Genomic DNA, 26,357 nt, shown 5'->3' with positions numbered 1-26,357 from the left:
CGTGCAGTCTCATCTGGTTTGAGCGCAGGCTCACCAGCCTGAGCGCGGGGTCGCTGGCTTGAGTGTGGGATCGTAAACATGACCCCATGGTCACTGGCTTGAAGCCCAAGGTTGCTGGCTTGAGAAAGGGGTCACTTGCTTTGCTGTAGCCCCCCTCCCCATCAAGGCACATAGGAGAAAGCAATCAATGAACAACTAAGGAGCCACAACAAAGAATTGATGCTTCTCATCTCTCTCCCTTCCTGTCTCTCTGTCCCTATCTGTCCCTCTCTCTGTCTCTTTCTCTATGTCACAATAAGAATGACCTCTTGTCACCCCATTAAATTTAATTTTCTAAATAAAATTTAAAAATAAATAATATAATGACCTCTAATGCTTTCTTTAAATTATAAAATTATTACATATTCACTATATAAAGTTTGGAAAATGCCAATGAATATGAAGCCACAACCCCTTTTAGTCACTAGATGCACATGCTTCCTTTCTACTCTTGGTGACATACCACGCTTCCATTCAGTGTCATATCCCAATATACTATGTCATTAAAATTGTTTTAAAACACTATTTCCTATATAACAAATATATACCTTCAAATATATTCCTCTATTTGAGATTTAAATTACTTTCCAAGTGGATTCTTTTTTTCAAATTAAACAGGTAAGTGACACAGATTTTCTAGATAGACACTCTGAGGTCATCTGGAAAACATGACATGGACACAAGAGCATCTCTGAGCCCAGAAAAGGATAAAATAGAAATATCTTTCCTTTTCTTAGAGGATATTGACTCAAATCCAGACTATAAAGGCACACAAGGACTGTTCCGTCTTGGATTGGTCTATTTTATAGAGTGCTGGGGTCAGGCTGGCTCTTGGGGGCCATTTATCAAACTAATTTTATCATTTGGATTCCAGAAATGGGTGGTTCAGGGTCCAGTGCTGGCCTTTGTGACTTGATTCTGGAGTTACCAGCCAAATCCCACTACCTCTGGATTAAGTCTTGATATTCTAGCTTCAAAATCCCACTCATTTCCCATCAGGCTTTGCTAGTTTGAAAACACTTTGTCATCTCAGGAAGGTGGACAATGTGAAATACTGTTGTTACAATTTTGTTATGGGTTCTTTCTTGAGAGGCGGTTTTGAAGAAGGAAAGTAGGACCCCAAAAAAGGACAGGAAATTGCAGTTGACAAAGGAAAGCTATATACACTTGAGGAATGGGAAAACAAGGCTCTGAATTCAGAGTGTCAGGGATTCAGCCAAACAAACATATCTTTTTTTTTTTTTTTAATAAATTTTTATTAATGGTAATGGGATGACATTAATAAATCAGGGTACATATATTCAAAGAAAACATGTCTAGGTTATTTTGTCATCAAATTATGTTGCAAACCCCTTGCCCAAAGTCAGATTGTCCTCCGTCACCCTCCATCTAGTTCTCTGTGCCCCTCCCCCTCCCCCTAACTCTCTCCCTCCCTCCCTCCCATGTCCTCCCTCCCCCCCCCACCCTTGGTAACCACCACACTCTTGTCCATGTCTCTTAGTCTCATTTTTATGTTCCACCAATGTATGGAATCATGTAGTTCTTGTTTTTTTCTGATTTACTTATTTCACTCCTTATAATGTTATCAAGATCCCACCATTTTGCTGTAAATGATCCGATGTCATCATTTCTTATGGCTGAGTAGTATTCCATAGTGTATATGTGCCACATCTTCTTTATCCAGTCTTCTATTGAAGGGCTTTTTGGTTGTTTCCATGTCTTGGCCACTGTGAACAGTGCTGCAATGAACATGGGGCTACATGTGTCTTCACGTATCAATGTTTCTGAGGTTTTGGGGTATATACCCAGTAGAGGGATTGCTGGGTCATAAGGTAGTTCTATTTGTAGTTTTTTGAGGAACCACCATACTTTCCTCCATAATGGTTGTACTACTTTACAGTCCCACCAACAGTGAATGAGGGTTCCTTTTTCTCCACAGCCTCTCCAACATTTGCTATTACCCATCTTGTTGATAATAGCTAATCTAACAGGAGTGAGGTGGTATCTCATTGTAGTTTTGATTTGCATTTCTCTAATAACTAATGAAGCTGAGCATCTTTTCATATATCTGTTGGCCATTTGTATCTCTTCCTGGGAGAAGTGTCTGTTCATGTCCTCTTCCCATTTTTTTATTGGATTGCTTGTTTGTTTGTTGTTGAGTTTTATGAGTTCTTTGTAAATTTTGGATATTAGGCCCTTATCTGAGCTGTTGTTTGAAAATATCAGTTCCCATATAGTTGGCTGTCTGTTTATTTTGATATCAGTTTCTCTTGCTGAGCAAAAACTTTTAATTCTGATGTAGTCCCATTCATTTATCTTTGCCTTCACTTCTCTTGCCATTGAAGTCAAGTTCATAAAATGTTCTTTAAAACCCAGGTCCATGATTTTAGTACCTATTTCTTCTTCTATGTACTTTATTGTTTCAGGTCTTATATTTAGGTCTTTGATCCATTTTGAATTAATTTTAGTACACGGGGACAGGCTGTAGTCGAGTTTCATTCTTTTTCATGTGGCTTTCCAGTTTTCCCAACACCATTTGTTGAAGAGGCTTTCTTTTCTCCATTGTGTGTTGTTGGCCCCTTTATCAAAGATTATTTGACCATATATATGTGGTTTTATTTCTGGGCTTTCTATTCTGTTCCATTGGTCTGAGTGTCTATTTTTTTGCCAATACCATGCTGTTTTGATTATCGTGGCCCTATAATATAGTTTAAAGTCAGGTATTGTAATGCCCCCAGCTTCATTCTTTTTCCTTAGGATTGTTTTGGCTATTCGGGGTTTTTTATAGTTCCATATAAATCTGATGATTTTTTGTTCCATTTCTTTAAAAAATCTCATAGGGATTTTGATGGGAATTGCATTAAATTTGTATATTGCTTTGGGTAATATGGCCATTTTGATTATATTTATTCTTCCTATCCAAGAACAAGGAATATTTTTCCATCTCAGTGTATCTTTTTCGATTTCCCTTAACAATGCTTTGTAATTTTCATTATATAGGTCCTTTACGTTCTTTGTTATGTTTATTCCTAGGTATTTTATTTTTTTTGTTGCAATCGTGAAGGGGATTTTTTTTTGAGTTCGTTTTCTAATATTTCATTGTTGGCATATAGAAAGGCTATGGACTTTTGTATGTTAATTTTGTATCCTGCGACCTTACTGTATTGGTTTATTGTTTCTAATAATCTTTTTTTTTGTGGAGTCCTTCGGGTTTTTGATGTATAGGATCATATCATCAGCAAAAAGTGATAGCTTTACTTCTTCTTTTCCGATATGGATGCCTTTTATTTCTTTGTCTTGTCTGATTGCTCTGGCCAGAACTTCTAGCACCACGTTGAATAAGAGTGGAGAGAGTGGACAACCCTGTCTTGTTCCTGATTTAAGGTAGAAAGTCCTCAGTTTTATGCCGTTTAATAGGATGTTGGCTGATGGTTTATCATATATGGCCTTTATCATGTTGAGATATTTTCCTTCTATACCCATTTTGTTGAGAGTCTTAAACATAAAATTGTGTTGTATTTTATCAAAAGCCTTTTCTGCATCTATTGATAAGATCATGTGGTTTTTGTTCTTTGTTTTGTTGATATGGTGTATTACGTTAACCGTTTTGCGTATGTTGAACCATCCTTGAGATTCTGGGATGAATCCCACTTGATCATGATGCATTATTTTTTTAATATGTTGTTGTATTCGGTTTGCCAGTATTTTGTTTAGTATTTTAGCATCTGTATTCATTAGAGATATTGGTCTGTAGTTTTCTTTCTTTGTGCCATCCTTGCCAGGTTTTGGTATGAGGGTTATGTTGGCCTCATAAAATGTGTTTGGAAGTATTGCTTCTTCTTCAATTTTTTGGAAGACTTTGAGTAGAATAGGAACCAAGTCTTCTTTGAATGTTTGATAGAATTCACTAGTATAACCGTCTGGGCCTGGACTTTTATTTTGGGGGAGGTTTTTAATAGTTTTTTCTATTTCCTCCCTGCTGATTGGTCTGTTTAGGCTTTCTGCTTCTTCATGACTCAGTCTAGGAAGGTTGTATTGTTCTAGGAATTTATCCATTTCTTCTAGATTGTTGTATTTGGTGGCATATAATTTTTCATAGTATTCTACAATAATTCTTTGTATATCTATGATGTCTGTGGTGATCTCTCCTCTTTCATTTTGGATTTTATTTATTTGAGTCCTGTGCCTTTTTTCCTTGGTGAGTCTTGCCAAGGGTTTGTCAATTTTGTTGATCTTTTCAAAGAACCAGCTCCTTGTTTTATTGATTTTTTCTATAGTTTTTCTGTTCTCTATTTCATTTATTTCTGCTCTGATTTTTATTATCTCCTTTCTTCGGCTGGTTTTGGGTTGTCTTTGTTCTTCTTTTTCTAGTTCCTTAAGGTGTGAAGTTAAGTGGTTTACTTCGGCTCTCTCTTGTTTGTTCATATAGGCCTGAAGTGATATGAACTTTCCTCTTATTACTGCTTTTGCTGCATCCCAGAGATTCTGATATGTCGTATTTTCATTTTCATTTGTCTGTATATATCTTTTGATTTCTGCGCTTATTTCTTCTTTGACCCATTCATTTTTTAGAAGTATGTTGTTTAGTTTCCACATTTTTGTGGGTTTTTCCCCCTCTTTTTTGCAGTTGAATTCTAGTTTCAAGGCTTTATGATCAGAAAATATGCTTGGTACAATTTCAATTTTTCTAAATTTGCTGATATTGTCTTTGTGGCCCAACATATGGTCAATTCTTGAGAATGTTCCATGTACACTAGAGAAAAATGTATACTCACAAACATATCTTAAGAACCTACTCCGGCCTGACTAGGCAGTGGCGCAATGGATAGAGTGTCGGACTGGGACACAGAGGACCCAGGTTCAAAACCCCGAGGTCACCAGCTTGAGCATGAGCTCATCTGGTTTGTGCAAGGCTCACCAGCTTGAACCAAAGGTCGCTGACTTGAGCAAGAGTCACTCAGTCTACTGTAGCCCCCTGGTCAAGGCACATATGAGAAAGCAATCAATGAACAAGTAAGGCACCACAATGAAGAATTGATGCTTCTCATCTCTCTCCCTTCCTGTCTGTCCCTATCTGTCTCTCTCTGTCATAAAAAAAGAAGAACCTACTCCATTCATAGTGGGATTTATTCAATGTGAGGAGACAGAAAGGAAAAAAGTGACTGAGACACCTCTGGGAGTTCAAGGAGTCAGAAAGTGAAAGAGAGCCCAGAGTTTGGACCCACAAGGCCTGAGATTGAACCTCAGGCATCTTTTTTACTCTCTCTGTGATATCAGAAAAGTCACTATGTCTTTCTGGGCCTTAGTTTTCTTATCTGTTCGAGGTAATATATTACATTTCACTGGATACATGAACTCATCAGCATGCTAATATCAGAATCACACCAAATTCTCCTCATTTGTCAGTATAACCAACTGATGAAAATCCTATTCCTAACCTCTCCTGAGAAGTCTAATTCAGCCTGACTGGTGGTGACACAGTGGATAGAGCATCAACCTGGAATGTTGAGGACCAAGGTTCAGAACCCCAAGGTCACCAGCTTGAGCACATGTTCATCCTGCTTGATTGCAGGCTCACCAGCTTGAGCGTGGGATCACTGACATGACCTCATGGTCGCTGGCTTGAGCCCAAAGGTTGCTGGCTTGAGCAAGGGGTCACTGGCTTGACTGGAACCCCCCCAGTCAAGGCACATATAAGAAGCTATCAATGAACAACTAAAGTGCCACAACTATAAATTGATGCTTCTCATCTCTTTCCCTTCCTGTCTGCCTGCCTGCCTGTCTCTCAGTAAAAAAAATAAAATAAAAAAATAAATAAAAAAAGATTAAAAGAAAGAAGTCTAAATCAACTCCATCCAGATCGGCAATAGATGAAACCATTTAAGTTCTCTATGCTCTTGATTTTGAGATGAGACCAAAATGAAGGAACTATCCCAGTGTCTCAAGCAAGATAGGTTAATGATAGGTAGACAGAGTATGTGGATGGAAAATGGCTTCAGATAATAAGCCAGACTTTTGGGTTACTTCAGGTTGTAGAAAAAAAAAACACAGCCTTAGTGTGCACATCAACTGACATGGCCAAGATGACCAAAGAGGCCAGCTGGTCACACATGGATATGATTCAAATGTCCTCTTTAATAACTGAAGTTTTCTTAGAAGAACCAAATTTCTTTTAAAAGGAACAGAAGATGCAGGAACAAGACATCACTTCAGAGCAAAGGGAATATTCTATGAGTTCTTTAGTTACTGCCAATGTAAAAAGGATTTCCAACAGGTACTGGTGCAGCTTCCCTCGAAGATATTTATGGTCCATGGAGAGTTGTAAGCAAGGACTGTTTCTTTTTGAAGAAAAAAATGCAGTGATTTCTCTTAATATTTTAGTGTGTTATCATGACATGAATATAGTATTATGCATACAAAAGTATCATAAGAGATTCAGTGTGCAAAACCAGCTCAGAAGAGATGACCTTGGGAATTGTTGAAGCTTGGGTAGAATGTGTGGATGACTTTGTGTTTAAAAAAAAAAAAAACTATAGAAAGCAGTTATAATAAATAGCTGGAAAGTAGTGAGTTGTATCCTTAAAGCAGAAAAAAAAAATCTAACTTTGGAATATGCCAATTTCCTCCACTCTAACTCTTCATTATTTAATAGTAGTGGTGTTTTCAGAACTTACAGGGCTTAGTGGAAATCTAGGATGTGGGGTGTCTGTGTCAATGTTGCTAATGTTGAACAGAGATCTGGAAACTGAGAAGTAGCACTGGGAGTCACAGTCTCTAAAAAAATCACTTATTCACTGTCTTTGAATGTTCCATAAAAATGAAGGATAATATTTTCCTCAGATCAAAGGCATTGTAGCCAACCAGACTTTGGTATAAACAAGTGTTCTCTTGAACTGGTGATTAGTCCTGAGACAGACACTTCTCCTTCATGAGGTTAAGCTTCAGTTAAAGGGTGTTAATGCTACCTACCCTACCAGGTTTATGAAGATTCAAGTAATGTATACATAGCACCTAGCACAGAATCCAGCTCACTGTGGACTCTCATTAAATGACAATAATAATTATTCTATTACTATTTTTCCTTAGTCCTCTTCCTAAGAACAACCATTAAGAACTAAAAGTGTTTATTACTATTAACTAACTCATTGATCAATACTATTAACCTAATGCTTTTAGATATTTTTCTCCTCTTTCAAATGTGGGAAACATGAAATACATTAAGACATAAGTGGCAAGTTCTATGTTAATGAACTTTTAGAAGGAACACAATTTGATAATAAATCACTGACTTGACCTGTAGAATTTAGAGCTATGCAGGTATAGGAGCCTTTTCTAGATTTTCTTGATTAAAAAGAAAATCAGGCATCTCTCAATTTGCTTCATAAAATCCAGGGGTCATTAAACTTTCCAAAAAGAGCTGCTTGCCAGTGAGCTACACAATTTGAAAGAAGTGGAAAAAATCATAAGCCAGAATTTCTTCTTTCCAGGAGAGATTTCTGCATTGTGTTTGAATGTCTAGATACTGTAGACTGCATACTCACGGCAGCTTATAAGTTTAATGTCCTCATAAATGATTGAGCTGCTATGTCTCTGAAGGCTGTTGCCCACAGGCACACATGATGATGTCACAGGTAATGACACTAACTGATATGATCTCTTAATGGGTTTGGTGGATTTGGAAAACCTCCTGGGTATACAGAGAAGACAGCCTCTAGCCAGTCACCCACTCCAGCTTCCAACTCCTTAGTCATTCCACCAAATCCTTAGAATGCTCTCAGACATGCCCTCAAGATAAAAATGTTAATAATTATATAAATTGTGAGAGCTAACATTAACTAAGCATTTACTATCCACCAGGCATCATTCTAGGCATTTATATATAATAACTTAGTTCTCACAGCAGCCTCATCATAATCCCCATTTTACAGATGGGGTAATTGAGATATGGAGAAGTTTGGCCACTTTTTCAAGGACACAGAGCTGAGACCAAACACCAATCAACATGGATCCAGATCCCCAGGCTTACCCCAGATATGATATTACCTCAAAAGAACATCTAATGGCTTTCTTTTTAAAATTGAAATAAGAAAGTTCAGCTACCTAAATAATATTTGATTGGGCTACTCATTGAAGAGCAGTGGTCTACAGAAACAATTATCAAATGGTGGCTTGTCTATTCTCCCAAATTCAAAGATTGTTTTCTGAGCATCCCCGGTGAACTAAGTAGCAAAAGACAAAAAAACAAATAAAAGTAAACTCTGTGTAGAGGTCATCTCCTTTTTAAAACCAACAGTCTTTGATCAGGGCTGATTCAATTGTTGGATGATATAGCTCCTGTGTTATCTTATAGTTTTGAAAACCAGGAAATAGCCTTCTGGATCTGAAGATTCAGGGTAAAAAATATGAGAGGCTTTGCATTAAATTGCACTTCATGAAAACAAAGAAAGATGTCTGGTTATAATAAACTCTAGAATTTCACTGTCCAATTTGGTAGGCACTACCTCCATGTAGCCAGTCTGATTGTGATGTGCTGAAAATGTAAAATTTGTATGAGATTTCAAGGACTTACACAAAAAGAGGATGTAAATAAATCCTGGAAATGTTTTATATTAGTTACATGTTAAAATGGTGACATTTTGCTTATACTGGGTTAAAAATTATATGAATACAATTAATCTCACCTATTTTTTATTTGTTTCAATGTGGCTACTAAAGCTTTTAACTACATATGTAACACATTACATTTCTGTTGGACAGTGCTGCTCTGGAGTGCAATATGCAAAGGACAGGCTGGGGATGCACAGAGGACAGACATCACCTGATGGTGAAAAAAGAACAACATATCTTTTGGCAACTTGATCTGGGACTCTAAATCCCAGGCTCTGTTTCCAGGACTATGTGTGCCTTTTCTGAAGCAGGTAACTCTGAGGCCTTATTGTTCTCTGCTCATTTCTAATGAACCCTGCTTCCAAGGTAAGGGGTATAATGAGATTTATTTATAAAGTTTATTTAAGATAAATGTATTATTGTTTTGTCTAATGAATGACAGATTATTGAAAAGCAAAAACATTTTCAAATCCTCTGAGGCTTTAAAATTGTAATAGTTTTTGTTTTCCTCTCCCTCCTAACTCTTGCTCATTTTGCTTTCCACTTTCTACCTTTTATATATATATTATTATAAAGTAAGAGGAGGGGAGGCAGAAACAGATTACCACATGTGTCCTGACAGGGTCCACCTGGCAAGCCCACTAGAGGGCTAGAGGGTAATGTTCTTCCATCTGGGATGGTGCTCTGTTGCTCAGCAACCAAGCTCTTCTTAGTACCTGAGGCGAAAGTCATGGAGCCATTCTCAGCACCAGGGGCCAACTTGTTCCAATCGAGCATAGCTTCAGGAGGAGAAGAGAGAAAGAAAGAGAAGCAAGAAAGGGAGGGGTAGAGAAGCAGATGGGCACTTCTCCTGTGTGTCCTGATCAGAAATCGAACCTGGGACTTCCACATGTCAAGCCAACACTTACAATGGTAAGCAGCCAGGGCTTGCTTTCCATTTTTAAAGAGAGATTAAGTCCAATGTATGGGGGCTTTTCTCTGTGAGGCCATTATAATTTATACTGATAAAAAAGTATCAATGCTTAATGCATGTTCCTTCTTGCTGTATTTATCCATTTCTGCTCATAATTTACTCCTATAATTACTTCTAACTTATTAATAATTTAGCTTAAAAATCTAAGTTATTTATAAATTTTCTTATTCCTATTCTGCAAATTCTCAACTCTAAATAAAAAAGAGTTGGAAAAATTTCTTATGTGAGATATAAATAGTTTTCTTTAGTGGATCGTAGGCCCCAAAGTTAGCAAATTTTTGGATACTCTTTCTAAGTGACAGTTTATTAATAGTTACATCCTGAAGCTTGAATAAAAACCTAATTAATTTTTAAATTAATTTTAAAAATATACAATGGTCCAATATTTAATTTTTGATGTTAAGATTTGATTGCAACAGTCACTGTGAGCAGCAAGGAAGTAGACCAGCAACAATGACTTCTTGGAGCAGGCATTTTCTACCTTAACTAATATGCATCTTACAGATTTCTTTTTTTTTTATAAATAAATTTTTATTTTAATGGGGTGACATCAATAAATCAGGGTACATATATTCAAAGAAAACATTTCCAGGTTATCTTGTCATTCAGTTCTGCTGCATACCCATCACCAAAAGAGAGATCATCCTCCGTCACTCTCTATCCAGTTTTTTTTGTACCCCTGCCCCTCCCCTTCCCCCTCTCCCTCCTTCACTCCCCCTACCCCCCGTAACCACCACACTCCTGTCCATGTCTCTTAGTCTTGCTTTTATGTCCCACCAATGTATGAAATCCTGCAGTTCTTGTTTTTTTCTGATTCGCTTATTTCACTCCGCATAATGTTATCAATATTCCACCATTCTGCTGTAAGTGATCCGATGTCATCATTTCTTCTAGCTGAATAGTAAACCATGGTGTATATGTGCCCCATCTTCTTTATCCAGTCTTCTATTTTTTTTTACAGTGATTAAAAGCCTTTAAGCAAACTCTTGGCCAATACAGCAAGAATCCATAAAAGAGTAGTGTCCTTAACATGTTCACCAAGTCCAAGTTGGCCCCATCATCATGCCAAATCCCTGAGAAATGCAACCCAACCACAGTTCAGACTGTTAGGATCTGTCACAGGGAGCAGGAGTCCAGGAAAAGTCCGCATGGCACTGGAATTGTTGTCACCATTCTATACTTTGCAGCTCATGTCCAAGTCCCAATGACAGCTGCTTCTAGCTGGTAATGATTCAGGTAGACTGGAAAAGCCATTTGCAGCATGCGTGGATATGGAGCTTCTGTTCTCCTCTGCCTGGAGAGTTGAGACCAAGTTGCTTTTCCCTGGAGCTCTGCAACTGCGGCATGGTAAAGAGAACCTTGGGATACACTAAGCTGGGTGGCAAAGGTAAATTCATAATACAAGTTGGCAAAAGGGGGAAGGAGAGCTCTAAATTAGGAGTAAGTCCCAGCCTGAAATATGAGTGGGGCATTGAGGTAGGAGGGATAAAGGAAACACTATATACTAAGCAAAGCAGCAGAAAATAGGACTATCAACACCCACAACAGAGAACTTTGAGGGAAGAATAAAGAACCTGACTATTCAGGCAAAACATAGTTAAGTGGCCCTTGTGCGAATGAGATCAGTTTACCTGCTTCTTGGAAGAAATACCCTAGGCTCGTCCACAGTGTCATAGATGGGGCCGACGGCCCTGGGCACCTTCAGCCTTCAGTGGCAAACTCCAGCTTTCTGGTCAAGGTTAGGTCATAGGTGGCTGGAGCAGGGCTGGAAGAGACTGAACCCTCCCTTAGAGGAGTGAGGGGGAAGCCTACCTTCCAGTGTCCCTGTTTCCTCACAGCAGAGGCATGTAAGCCTGGCAGGCTTTAGCTCAATGACCTTCCTTTCCACTATTGAAGCAGGACCCAGATGGCATCCTATGAGACCCCTTTGGGGTGCTGGAGCCTTTAAGGGTGTATCCTAAAAGCTGGTAGTTCCCCTGATCTCTATTGGTTTTTTTCTGCCTCTAGGTATCTTAAAAGCCATGCTCAGAAGATCTCGCTGAGGGGTTTGAGGATCCCCATCCGCCTATATAAATCTTTTCCATATATCTGGAGCTATTTGGAAAAAGAGAAAACAGTGTTATTAGCTGGATCTAATAAAGTAGTTTGCAGGCGAAAAAGATTTGGTGTCTCCTGTTCATCAGCCTTCAAAAGAAATGTAAATTTTTATTATTTTTTTAAAGTAAAAAGCATGATATGGTAAACCCGTAGGAGTCATTGGCCTGGTGTGCAGGCTTCCCGGGTTCAATTCGCGGCCAGAGCACACAGGAGAAGCACCCATCTACCTCTCCACCCCTCCCCCTCTCCTTCCCCTCCCTCCTCTCTGTCTCTCACTTCCCCTCCAGCAGCCAAGGCTCCACCAGAGCAAAGCCACGCCGGGCACTAAGGATGGTGCCATGGCCTCCACCCCAGTAGCTAAAATGGCTCTGGTTGTAACAGAGCTACACCCCAGATGGGCATAGTATCCCCCCCTGGTAGGCATGCCAGGTGGATCCCAGTCAGGCGCATGCGGGAGTCTGCCTGACTGCCTCCCCATTTCCATCCTCAGAAAAATGCAAAAAATAAATAAATAAATAAATAAATAAATAAATAAATAAATACAACAACATAAAAAAAAATAGAAAAAAAAAAGGGGGGCACTCCCTTGTGTTAAAGCTCTAGGAAGCATGGAGTGAGCTTGAGTATGTCCTATGAAACATGGAGCTCTATGTTGACATATAAGTCTTTGAAGAAGGAGGAACTGCTGAAATAGTTCATCAGCATTTGTCCCTAACACAGCAGTCTTTATAGTGGAAACACCATAAGTAAATATTTGCTGTCTGTCTATAGATTAAAGGGGGAATATGGCAAATGCTGAAAAGCCATGCTCTTTGTGCCCCTCCCCTCCCCCAACCCCTCCCTCTCCTCCCCCACCCTGTACCCCCAACACTGTTGTCCATGTCTCTGAGTCTCATCTTTATGTCCCACCTATGTATGGAATCATATAGTTCTTAGTTTTTTCTGATTTACTTCTTTCGCTCAGTATAATGTTATCAAGGCCCATTCATGTTGTTGTAAAAGACCCTATGTCATCATTTCTTATGGCTGAGTAGTATTCCATAGTATATATATACCAAAGCTTTTTAATCCACTCATCCTCTGATGGACACTTGGGCTGTTTCCACATCTTTGCTATTGTGAACAATGCTGCCATAAACATGGGGGTGCATTTCTTCTTTTGAAACAGTGCTATGGTGTTCTTGGGATATATTCCTAAAAGTGGTATAGCTGGGTCAAAAGGCAGTTCGATTTTTAATTTCTTGAGGAATCTCCATACTGCTTTCCACAGAGGCTGCACCAGTCTGCATTACCACCAGCAGTGGGTTTTCTTTTTTCCATATCCTCGCCAGCACTTATTCTGTGTTGTTTTATTGATGAGCGCCATTCTGACTGGTGTGAGGTGATATCTCATTGTGGTTTTAATTTGCATTTCTCTAATAATTAGTGATGTTGAACATTTTTTCATATGCTTATTGGCCATCTGTGTGTCCTCTTTGGAGAAGTGTCTATTCATTTCTTTTGCCCATTTTTGGATTGGATTGTCTGTCTTCCTGGTATTAAGTTTTACAAGTTCTTTATAAATTTTGGTTATTAACCCCTTATCAGACGCAATGTGAAATATATTCTCCCATTGTGTAGTTTGTCTTTTTATTCTGTTCTTGTTGTCTTTAGCTGTGCAGAAGCTTTTTAGTTTGATAAAGTCCCATTTGTTTATCCTGTCCTTTATTTCACTTGCCTGTGGAGACAAATCAGCAAATATATTGCTGCAAGATGTCAGAGAGCTTACTGCCTATGTTTTCTTCTAAGATGCTTATGGTTTCACGCCTTACATTTAAGTCTTTTATCCATTTTGAGTTTATTTTTGTGAGTGGTGTAAGTTGGTGGTCTAGTTTCATTTTTTTGCAGGTAGCTGTCCAATTTTCCCAACACCATTTGTTGAAGAGGCTGTCTTTACACCATTGTATTTCCTTACCTCCTTTGTCAAATATCAGTAGTCCATAGAGCTGTGGGTTTATTTCTGGGTTCTCTGTTCTGTTCCATTGATCTATGTGCCTGTTCTTATGCCAGTACCATGCTGTTTTGAGTACAATGGCCTTATAATATAACTTGATATCCAGAAGTGTGATACCTCCCATTTTATTCTTCCTCTTCAAGATTGCTGAGGCTATTCATGTTCTCTTTTGGTTCCATATAAATTTTTGGAATATGTGTTCTAAATCTTTGAAGTAAGTCATCGGTATTTTAATCGATATTGCATTGAATTTATAAATTGCTTTGGGTAATATAGACATTTTAATGATGTTTATTCTTCCTAACCATGAGCATGGTATATGCCTCCACTTGTTCATATCTTCCCTGATTTCTTTTATCAATGTTTTATAATTTTCTGAGTACAAGTCTTTAATCTCCTTGGTTAGATTTATTCCTAGGTACTTTATTTTTTGGTTGCAATGGTAAAGGGGATTGATTCCTTGATTTCTCTTTCTGACAGTTCATTATTAGTGTATAAAAATGCCTCTGATTTCTGAGTATTGATTTTATATCCTGCCACCTTGCCAAATTCATTTATCAGGTCTAGTAGTTTTTTTGACTGAGACTTTAGGGTTTTCTATATACAATATCATATCATCTGCAAATAATGATAGTTTTACTTCTTCTTTTTCAATTCGGATGCCTTTTATTTCTTTTCCTTGTCTGATTGCTGTGGCTAGGACTTCTAGAACTATGTTGAAAAAGACTGGTGAAAGGGCGCACCCCTGCCTTGTTCCCAATATTAAGGGGATTGCTTTTAATTTTTGCCCATTGAGTATGATGTTGGCTGTCGGTTTGTCATAGATGGCCTTTATCATGTTGAGGTATGTTCCCTGTATTCCCACTTTGCTGAGAGTTTTGATCATGAATGGGTGCTGGACTTTATCAAATGCTTTTTCTGCATCTCTTGAAATTATCATGTGGTGTTTCTCCTTTCTTTTGTTTATGTGATCAATCACATTGATTGACTTGCGAATATTGACCAGCCTTGCCTCCCATGAATAAATTCCACTTGATCATGGTGTATGATTTTTTCCATATATTGCTGGATCCGGTTTGCTAATATTTTGTTGAGGATTTTTGCATCTAAGTTCATCAGGGATATTGGCCTATAATTTTCTTTTTTTGTGTTGTCGTTGCCTGGTTTTGGAATCAGAATTATGCTCATCTCATAAAAGGAGTTTGGAAGTCTTCCTTCCTCTTGAATATTTTGAAATAGCTTGAGAAGGATAGGAGTTAGTTCTTCTTTGAATATTTGTTAGAATTCAATTGTGAAGCCATCAGGCCTAGGACTTTTCTTTTTTGGGAGTTTTTTAATAGCTGTTTCAATCTCATTTGTTGTAATTGGTCTGTTTAGGTTTTCTGATTCTTCCAGATTGATTTTTGGAAGATTATATGGACAAATTCAAGGAATTTGTCCATTTCATCTAGGTTGTCTAGTTTTTTGGCGTACAGTTCTTCATAGTATTTTCTTACAATATTTTGTATTTCTGTTGTGTCAGTTGTTATTTCTTCACTTTCGTTTCTAATTTTATTTATTTGAGTCCTCTCCCTTTTTTTCTTGGTGAGTCTCATTAAAGGTTCATCGATCTTGTTTACCTTTTCAAAGAACCAGCTCCTGGTTTCATTGATTTTTTGTATTGTTTCTTTAGCCTCTGTGTCATTTATTTCTGCTCTGATCTTTATTATTTCCTTTCTTCTACTAATTCTGGGCTTTACTTGCTGTTCTTTTTCTAGTTCTTTTAGATGCAGGGTTAAGTTGTTTATTTGAGCTTTTTCTGGCTTCTTGACGTATGCCTGTAATGCTATAAACTTCCCTCTCAGGACTGCTTTTGCTGTGTCCCATAAATTTTGAGTTGATGTATGCTCATTATCGTTTGTTTCTAGGAATTTTTAAATTTCTTCTTTGATCTCAATGTTAACCCATTTGTTATTTAATAACGTGCTATTTAGTTTCTAAGTGTTTGAATGTTTTTCAATTTTTCTATTGTGGTTGATTTCTAGTTTAATGCCATTGTGATCAGAGAAAGGGCTCGATATGATTTCAATCTTCTTAAATTTGTTGAGACCACTTTTGTGCCCTAACATGTGGTCTATTCTAGAGAATGTACCATGAGCACTTGAAAAGAATGTATATTCTGCTGTTTTAGGGTGAAAGGTTCTGAAGGTTATCTATTAAATCGAGTTGATCTAATATGTCCTTAAGTCTGCTGTTTCTTTGTTGATTTTCTTTCTTGAGGATCTATCTAATGATGTTAATGGGGTATTGAAATCCCCTACTATTATAGTATTGCTGTTGATCTCACCCTTTAAGTCCATCAAAGTCTGCTTTATATATTTAGGTGCTCCTATATTAGGTGCGTAGATATTTATAATGGTTATATCTTCCTTTTGGATTGCTCCCTTTATCATTATGTAATGACTTTTTTTATCTCTAACTATGGTCTTTGTTTTAAAGTCCATTTTGTCTGATATAAGTATTGCTACCCCAGCTTTTTTTTCATTTCCATGTGTGTGAAATATTTTTTTTCCATCCTTTTATCTTCAGTCTGTGTGCATCTTTTGATTTAAGGTGTGTCTCTTGTAGACAGCATATGTATGGGTCCTGTTTTCTTATCCACGCAGCTACCCTATGTCTCTTGATCGGATCATTTAATCCATTAACATTTAAGGTTATTACTGATATGTAATTGTTTATTGCCATTTTTTTTTCTTTGAAACTGTATTCCTCTTTTGCTATATTCTTTTTTTCCTTTGATCTGTTTACAACAGGTCCCTTAGCATTTCTTGCAGCCTTGGTTTGGTTGCAGTTAATTCCTTGAGTTTTTTTTTTTGTCTGTAAAGCTTTTTATTTCTCCTTCAATTTTAAATGATAGCCTTGCTGGATAAAGTAGTCTTGATTGTAGGTTCTTTTTCTGCATTACTTTGAATATTTCTTGCCATTCCCTTCTGGCCTCAAGTGTTTCTGTTGAGAAGTCATCCTTATGGGAGCTCCTTTGTAGGTGATAGTCTTTTTTTCTCTAGCGCTTTTAATATTTTCTCTTTATTATATAGCTTTGGTATTTTAGTTATGATGTGTCTTGGTGTTGGTTTCTTTGGGTTTCTCCTTAATGGAGTTCTCTGTGCTACCTGAACATGTATAATGTTTTCCTGCCTTAATTGGGGGAAGTTTTCCACTATAATATGTTTGAACAAAGTCTCTATCCCTTGTTCTTTCTCTTCTTCAGGAAACCCTATGATGCATATGTTATTTCTCTTCATATTGTCACAGAGCTCTCTCAGAGTTTCCTCAGAGTTTTTGAGTCTCTTTTCTTTTTTCTGCTCTGCTTCCGTGCCTTTATTTATTGTGTCCTCTAACTCACTGATTCGATTCTCTGCTTCATCCATCCTCCTTTTAATTCCTTCCATTGTATTCTTTATTTCAGATATTGTATTTGTCATTTCTGACTAATTCTTTTTTATTATTTCAATGTCCTTTTTTATATTTGTTATGTCTTTATTTAGGTTTTCATAATGGCCATCTATGGTTGTTCTGATATCTTTGAGCATCCTAATAATCATTATTTTAAACTCTGCATCTGATAATTTGATTATATCTGTTTCACTTAGGTCCTTTTCTGGGGATTTCTCTTGGTTTATTTGTGTTGTATTTCTCTGCCTCCACATTTTCTCTCCACGGGAATGGCTGTGATCATGTGCTCGGGTGCACAAGCATTGGTGGCCTTGGCCTTTGCCCCGCCCCCGTGTGTGACGTTATGCTCAGTCCTGAGGGCTCTGGTGAGCACTTTTGCTCAGCTGTGGGTCTCCGCCTGTTTCCGGGCTTTTGCCCTGCCCTTGCAGGAGGAGCCCACTCGAGGAACGGCTGCTAGCCTTGGCTCTACCACCGGGCAGGACTGCGTTCCCAAGCTCAGCTCAGTAGCGGAACTCCGCCTCTACTGGGCTTTTGGCTCCACCCCCGCAGGAGAAGCCGGCTACCAAGTCAGACCACAAGCTTGGGTTGCAGGGGTGGGGCAGGGCTGTGCTCCTCTGCCTTTGCTCCGGGGCTGGTGTCCACCCTTTCCAGGGTTCCTGCCCTCCCCCCCCACAGGCTGGATTACAGGCTGCCGGCAGCTGAGCTTGACCGCTTTTGCATGCCCCCTTTTCCCCAGCCGGGCAAGATTGAGCTCACACCTGAGCCCAGTGGTGGCCAGCTGGCTTCTGCCCCTGTCAGCAGAACCGTGCTTTTGTCTCCCGCTGCTGCCCACCCTCCGGCACGCCCTCAGCCGCGTGGGTGGGGGCGTTGCAGCTCAGACCCTAAGACTCACTACTGTAGACCCAAAATCTCTCTTCTTCTATGTGACTCTGCTCTGAATGCCACGGGGGAGCTTATTTAGCTGCTCTCCTGCTTCCCTTTGCTGGTATTGCTGTTTCTGGGCAATACCCCTCAGCTTTGAGGGGTGACTCGTCCCAGGGGTTAGGGTGGCTATCTCCCAAAATGCTTCTCCCTGTGCCTCCTAGATTACACTCTCTTCCTGTTACTCTGGTCCGCATCTTACAGATTTATGATGGGATATGCCTGTCTGAAGAGAGAATTCACTGTGGAGAACAGATACAACCCTGCACACAGAGTCTCATTCAGCATATGTAGAGGTTTGACATAGGAGAGGTTCGACAGAGTGGTGTTACTTTGATACTATGAATAAACTAATATGTGGTTAAATTTATTTGAGTTATTTCTCACTAATATGCAATTGAGCATATCCAAATAAGAGAGGATAGCAGTTCTGGGGAAACTTGGGAAAACCATAGAGGTGGCATCCTCTAAATACCTGTCCTCTCATCATCAGACACTATTCTGTCTTCCTTCACTATTTTTTCTCATGTTCAATCATTTAACATGCAGGAGGCCATCAGCCCACCATTGCTTCTCAACAATTCCACATATGACAGACTGCACTAAATGTAACTAGTCTAAATTGTATACTCTGAATTCTTATTTCTACTAGAAAAAAAAAAGGTGGAAATAATGTTTAACCTGGTAAATGCTTCTCTGCTAATTTTGTTTCTCACCAACAAGGGACATGAAGATTTAACTTAGTAATAACCTGACACAGGAAAGTATAAACCAGATGTCTACCCAGCTCTTTTAGCATTAAAAGAGGTAGCCAAAGAGCATTTGGAGAACCATTTAGGAAAAATTTAATGTCACAAATCATTAAATTACCACTACTGTGTATTTATTTGTTGGTTATATCATACCCAGATTCTTTGAGTTAAAAGTTCTCATAAATTTAGAATAACCTACAGAGATTTTATTTTATTCTGAACAAGGAGTAGCAAAGTTTACATTCCAAAATTTTTAAACACTCAAAAATTCATCCCTTAAAATGAGGACATCATTGAACCTAAAGGAGAAAAAAGTTACTTAACTATCTCACTGAAACATTTCTCCTTTTCTGGAGCATCAACTAGGGACCCATGGACTTTGAGCCCATCCTCAAATGGTGTGTGAAAGAGATCCAAGTTCAAATATTAACAGCAGCATAATAGTTCTCTCCACCCCTCAGAGCCAAATAACCAGCATTTTAGTGAATTGATTTTGTTCATGCATTATGTTAGCCAAGCAAATTGTTTCCTATGATATGCCTGAACCTACAATTGCTGTCTATGAAATTCATGGCTAAATTTGTCCAATAGTTGATTACTATTCCCATTTGCTCTAGTAATAGTCACTTCCTTCATCAGTAACGGTTCCTATATACAGTGCACAATCACAACCATTCAATGTCATCCATAAACATTTGATGAATTGTCCAACACTGTTATGTGAGCTGCTTATCTGTGACACAGCTAGGGTAAGTCTAGCAGAGTTAATGAGATAATGTACCATGGCATTAGGCAATGAGCGTTTCCCTCCCCCATATTAGCTATACATGCTCTTTCATCCAAGGACCTATTTATATCATTATCATAATTTTCATCAACTTGTCAAGATAATGGAGGGCCCACTGCGTTTGGAGAAGGCCTCACATAACTCATAGAAATCTAAAGAGCATAGATATAAAGAGAGTTTGGGAACAACTAATAAATAAGATCTACATAGAAAACCATAAAGAGTGGGCTTTTATAAGAGATTCTGTCTTGGAAAGGATGGAACTTAAACTCAGTTTTGAGAGGAAGAAGAGAGACTTATCCTCTGAAATGAGGAAGATATTCAATAAATTAGTGAACAAAATGTGTAAAGACAAACCCAAGACAGAGAACTGGAGGAGGAGCAGATGATGATGAAATCAGAGGTAATTAAGGTTGTAATAAAAGGAATGGAAGCTCTAAGCCTGCTTTCAGAAAATTCCACATCTATGTTTGTTAGAGATGCACAAGTGTAGGTTTGGGGGGAGGCAAATTATTATCAACTTTGACATGTGCTTACCAGACTTGCTTAGCAATCAGATAAGGTTTATAATTACTTCACCAAGCCCTTCTGATGAGCCATAATTTGCAGCTGTCTGCACACTGATTTCTCACAGATTCCTTTCTATTAATGCCCCCATTAAGTTAACCTCAGATGGCTGATATTACCATGTGAGAATCTCACCAAATGTAGCTATGAGTTAATAAGTGACCTTCTGAAACATAAGATTTCTCTCCTTTAAAATTATGTTAGGGCTAGTAGGGAACTTCTAGTTCTTCTGGTTCAAGATTTGTCATGTACTCATTCATTTGACAAATATGTATTGAAGACCTGCTCTGTGCCAGACTAGGTCCCTGTTCCCAAGGCTTTGCAGTGAAGTTGGGGATGCAGACATTGAATAACTAGCAAATTATTCAAGTGTCATATATAATAGGGAAAAGGGATGGTAATGTGATAGAGTTACCATGGAGGACATACAGGCTTAGCAAACTTAGATGAACGAAGCCATCAATGAAAAGAACCCTTCAAGGAGGCCAGACTTGAACTGTTATTTGGATGAAGTTCTGAAGTCACATGACAGAAGAGAGAAGAGAAAAGCAGTAACAGGAAAAGAAAATGACATTTGCTAAGCACAGATGTGGGAACAGGAATAATATATTTGACAAAAGCAAGCAATGAGAGAGAATGACAATAACAGGAGCAAGGAAGATAGGTAGGGTGCACCATAGAAATTAAAGAACTCACCCAGGACAATGAAATTGTAAATGAGTAAGCAAGGAGGTATAATGAGTATTACAGATAAGTGGCATGCACAATGGACTAGACAGAGGATTAGGAGTAGTAACATGTGAGTGGTAGAGAGGAGTATCCCATGAAGCAGGCCAGGATCTCAAACTCAAATGCCTTCAGGCATCAGGCAAGTAGCATAAAGGAATGAGGCAAGTCTTGGAGTGGTGGGAACTGCAGTGACTAAGAGAATGAGCAGCATGCCTGATAGCATTCAGACTCATTAAAAATACTTTGTAGGCAAAATAAAGCACATCATTAAAAAATACTTTTCAAGCAAACTAAAATGAGGAAGCAAGCTAGTCCTATGGACCATCAATATGCAGCAATGAGCTATAGGAAAGTTGGAAGTAGGCTGGGATTGAAGAAAATCAATAGAGCATGGTCTCATGTAAGTCAAAGATGATTTCAATGAAATAAACAAAAAAGAATATGCTTTATTAGGCAGAAACCCAAATACTGTAATACTAATAATAACAAAAATGACTCACAGTATTTGTTATAGAATTTGCATAACTTAAAAATAGAGGTAATGATCAAATGGGCCAGATTTATAAAGTCATAAAACCATGTGGCCTACCCAAGAAAAACCATGGTCACCCACTGTGTTTGCATACACCCAGGGATGACAGCTCCCCACAGCCCCCCTCAAGGCACTGTATGTGTTCAAAAGTTTCTATCAATTCAACCTGCTATTATGTGGAGCTGATACCTGCTTACTTGTAGTTTAACACTTGAAGTCCCAGACCTTCTTCCTTGTGCTACCAACTAGCCCTTTAGATATTTAGAAACAGTGACCCTATCACTGTCTTCCCTCTACAAATCTTGCTTTCTCCAGTCAAAACATCTCTACTTTCAATTACTCCCCAGATCCCATTTCAGATGCTAGCACCCCAATCACCTTTCTGTGAACCTTCTCTAGTTCATCACCATCCCTCTTAAACAGTGCCTAGGGAGAATACAACATTTCTAGCTAATTTATATGGAGGGCTTCTTTAGGCAGCATTTCCTATTTCTGTGGCAGTGGGAATACAGTTACATATTATCAAGCTCAGTCTCCTGTTCCTCACTCCCACCTTCCAAGCCAGTCTGCCTGCTTGTGTATCATGGACAAATGCATAATTTCGAGTAAATGCTCCCTTCAGTATAAACAATGCTGTCTCTCATCGTTCTATCATTTCTGATTAAGATCACTCAATCTAATGTACATTACATTCTGTACCAATAATGCAATGCTTCATGCTTCTCATGCCACTTGCTAGATGTTATCTTATTATGTACTCAAACAGAAGAAATATTTTTTATACATAGAGGAAGATGAATTTGAGAATTAGTGGTTCAAAGCACAGGAAAAAATAGAAATCTGACCCTTGGAAAAAGTATTGAATGGGAACATCCAAAAATCTGGCTTTGAATCCAGGTTCTCCGTTTACCCATCATTGCTAGGTTTTAAAAACAAAATTTTAAGAAGAATAGAAAGAAGCTACCTATTAATAAAGGTTTAGCGTGCACCAAGTCCTGTAATAAGCCTTTAATGCACAGTATATCATATATTACACATAATCTTTGAAGTGTATTTATTATCTCCATTTTAGCTATGAGGGGATTAAAACATAGAGGTTAAGTGACTTGCCCAATGTCACAGTCAGTGGCACTGGGATTTAAACCTAATTCTGCTCATCTTCAAAGTTTAATCTTTTCATAGTGTCACACCACAATACCCCCCAGTGGGTACTATCTGTACTACATATGACTCCTCAGTTAATTTAAAAAAAATTCTCATAGTAATTACTTTTTCTGAGATGCTTCTCCAAATAGGTAGGCGAAGGGCCATGTGCTGCCCCATGTGTGGGGCCAGGGGCACTGTGTGTGCATGGATGCAAGGGCGAATGTGGGGCCGGGGCACTGTGTGTGCCTGGGTGCAAGGGCGAGAGAGAGAGTGAGGGGAGAGGCCGCAAGGCAACCTTGGTGTCGGGCAATGTGTTTCTAATTGGGCTGAAATGTATTCCATGGCTTCTATCACAAGTACATGTGGAACAGAAACAAGATTTCAAGGTTAGTAAAAAAAAAAAAAGATGTTTTCAAGTAATTTTAATACCATTTTAGCAATATTCACTTGTATATAAATCATGTGCTAATTTATTCATTAAAAAAGCCTGTACTTTGCAACATTTTATTAACCTTAGTATAGGCCAATAAGATCAGTAATTGCATTTTTTAATAATGCATCTTTTTATAATTATTTCATAATTCTGATTTTCTTCCAATTCGACTTAAGCCCTTACCAACCTCAAACCACATACCACATCCAATGAAAGTGAGTTAGAATGATAATATTACAGGAAATGACTTCAGGAAATCCTAAATTTGGAGAGACATGATTCTCATACCTAGCCATGCATCAGAATCTCCTGGGAACTTTCTTAAGCCCACATAATTACTGACTCCTCTGTGATTTGGTAATCTACTGGATCTGATCTGTTAGGTTGGGACCATTTGAGAATGGAGATTTGTAGCAAATTGGTCCATTGACCAGAAGTAGGGGACCAATGACTAGAGCTTTTTCACTCTACATAGGTCAGTTTTAGCCCTTGGAAAACAAGAAACACACATAGTGAGGACTATTCCAAAAGCATAAAATGAATTACTTCAAAGGATCTAGTGAATCCTAGAAAAATTAATTATAACTCTCAATACTAACTGCTAACCTCTGCTTTATTTCCAAGGTCTAGGTAGACATTTTAATGCCCAGTTATTGCAAAAAAAAAAAAAAAACTTAAAAAAAAAAAAGAAGGATACATAGGTTCTATTTAATTACTGAAAACCAGTGGAGATAATCATAAGACTTTACCTGGTAGAACCACATGATAAATGACTAAAATAAAAAAAGTACTTTATGAAGTCATTCTCAAAGGGTTAGAACAGGACTGTCATGTAGATGGCTAAAATGGTGGCTCTCTCCTCTGTGACACCAGAGCAGACAGTGCTAACCCATCACAGAGTGCTTCCTGTTGCACCCAGAGAGGGCCTCAACGCCCTTTCCACCCAGCACTTCAGGGTGCTGCTGCCATCTCATTAGCTCTCACATGTGGGAACATATTTGCCCTTCACTGGCTATAATAAACAGTTAAACTGAAATTCTTTTATGTTTTACAATAGCCTGATCTATGCTCCAAGTTGTACAGAAGACACTTGAAGATGCTCATGTAAATGAGATCCTAGGAGCAGATCACCTGGCTCTTGCTGACTGATCTTTGTAGTGGTTTTGCATTTATATCTTTGAATGGAAGTATCTAAAAATCAGCTAACTGTTAACATGCTGATAATATATGTGTTATATCATTAAAACCAACTTAATTTTTGCTAATGATAATTCAAAGTTTGAATTTGAATAAATGTTATTTAGAGACAAGCTGAGTTTCAATGTATTTTGAAAAGTAAACATAGCATTTGACTAAAATAATCATATATCAGTCTGCTTAATTTCCATTGGAAAATTGTATAGATTTTCTATTGTATAGATTTTTGTCGGGAGCCGATCAACGACTGCTGGCTGACAAGGTCACAGCAGGAGAAGACCCACAACTGCTGGCTGACAAGGTCACAGCAGAAGAAGATCAAAAACTGCTGATTGACAAAGTCACAGCAGAGAAGACCAATGACTGCGGGGTGACAAAGTCACTGCAGTGAAGACCAATGGCTGCGGGGTTGACAAAGTCACCGCAAAAAGAATAGGCACAACGATACTTCCCCCTTTGACTTTTTGAATTAATCTGGCCTTATATCCCCCCTTTTTCTGGGTGTGTGCTATTATTTGTGGCACAGGGATAATAGTACCGTGCTTTCCCTGTAGATTTGTAGTAATTTCTTTGGAAATGAGACAGAAGGTGTAAGTTCCACAGAAAAGCCTGTAAGCCCCTTGAACTGGGCTCATAGATATAAGAGGCTGGCTATGATATCCCTCGTAAAGGGTTAAGTTTGTAGGAGAATTTCTTCTTACTAATCATGTTAGAAATAAAAGATTGTGACTTGTGAATGGGTAGAAGGCAGTGGCTGTGCACAGAGCACCTTTCGGCCTTCGCTTAATTCATCATTTTTCCTCCCTAGCCTTTTCAGGTGATAGAGTAGAGAAACTTTCCTTTCTTCTTGCTTATTTGATCTGCAGATAGTGGTACACTCTAAGAAGAATATAGTTAGAACTTAACTAGTGTGTGAATATAGTAAATAAATAAAATTTGACTAGACAATAGAATCTTAGGTAAGGTGTTATGGAATGGCCCATTGTGTGGCCTGGGATGGGAATGCAGTCAGCAAGAAAAGAATGTTTTGCTAAGAGAATTGTTTTATGACTGAAGGCAGTTGCTGGGCTTTCTCAGTGAGACATTCTCATGAGATTTATATACTTTCCCAAGGTTTTTCGTTCAGATAATAAAGAGAAATATGGAAGAATCCATAGAAGCAATAGCAATTAATGCCTTCTGATATTATGTTGCTACTAAGCTATCTTGCAGGTGCACTCTATATATCTTTAAGCAAAAGTTACTCTTGATGTTATGACAATTTCTTAATAAGCAAGCCTTTTGAAGTCTTGTGAGAAAAGTTAGGACACTGCATAAACTCAAGGCCATTTGCCTGAGCAAGCGGTGGTCCTTTGCTACTCCCTAATGATTTTGTCTGTTAATCTCTCTCTGCCCCTTGACTCACAACAACAGTAAAGTTGAGTTATTAGTTAGTACTAATCCTTTAAAAGCTTTCACCGATGTTATCACTATTCAAGTTATTTTTTAATTGTACTTTGAATAATTTGCCACCTGATTTGTAGTTTATAGATATAAATTAACTGTTATCTGGAAACATGTAAACATAGTGAAACAGAAGCAATGATTAATACCATGTAATTGTAACTTGGTGTGTGTGTATAAAAAAGGAGCTGTACTAGCATTTGGTAGAGATGCCTGGCAGTAAATGCTAACTAGAGAATAAAGAGAAAGAAAAGAATTCGGCTCTCTCACTCGATTTCGCCGACGCCGTCTCCTCCTGTGGGACCCCTGGATCCCCCCCGGGGCTGGACCCCGGCAGATTTTCTCCTACGGAGAGATTGGGACATGGCCCCATGCAAATATTTAATGTCCTGCTAAATGACAGGCAGAAATCACAAGGGAATTTTTTTTGTCCAGTTTCATTTGGAAAAGAAATCATTATAAATTCATTTGTCTTTAGTTCCTGTAATGGTCATTCTTGGCTACTTCACTATCTGCTATTTCCCAACTCATGTTGGGTGGAATCCCATTTAAGACCACATCAATGGCAACACCAATTTAAGTTGATTTCATCACATGGACAGCCCCTGTGATCAAACAATAACAGAGAGAGCAGACCCACCTCATCATAGATGCTGTCATTCCTGTGAAAGTCTCCAGCTTTCCTGGGGAGAACATGGATGTGAACGTG

The 26,357-nt window shown here is 38.4% G+C and overlaps 1 protein-coding gene across 1 annotated transcript in view; it reads right to left on the bottom strand.

Moving 5' to 3' along the window:
• Nucleotides 1–26,357, bottom strand: part of FHIT (fragile histidine triad diadenosine triphosphatase) — a 1,915,768-nt gene that overhangs the window by 226,993 nt on the left and 1,662,418 nt on the right. Inside the window, exon 7 of the mRNA XM_066245666.1 lies at nt 26,289–26,357. Coding sequence (XP_066101763.1) covers nt 26,289–26,357 — 69 coding nt within the window. The remainder of the gene's footprint in view (nt 1–26,288) is intronic.

Source organism: Saccopteryx bilineata, chromosome 10, assembly GCF_036850765.1.
Source record: "Saccopteryx bilineata isolate mSacBil1 chromosome 10, mSacBil1_pri_phased_curated, whole genome shotgun sequence".
Lineage (NCBI taxonomy): Eukaryota > Metazoa > Chordata > Mammalia > Chiroptera > Emballonuridae > Saccopteryx > Saccopteryx bilineata.
The sequence above is the reverse complement of the archived record's forward strand: the minus strand, read 5'-3'. Positions and strand labels throughout refer to the sequence as shown.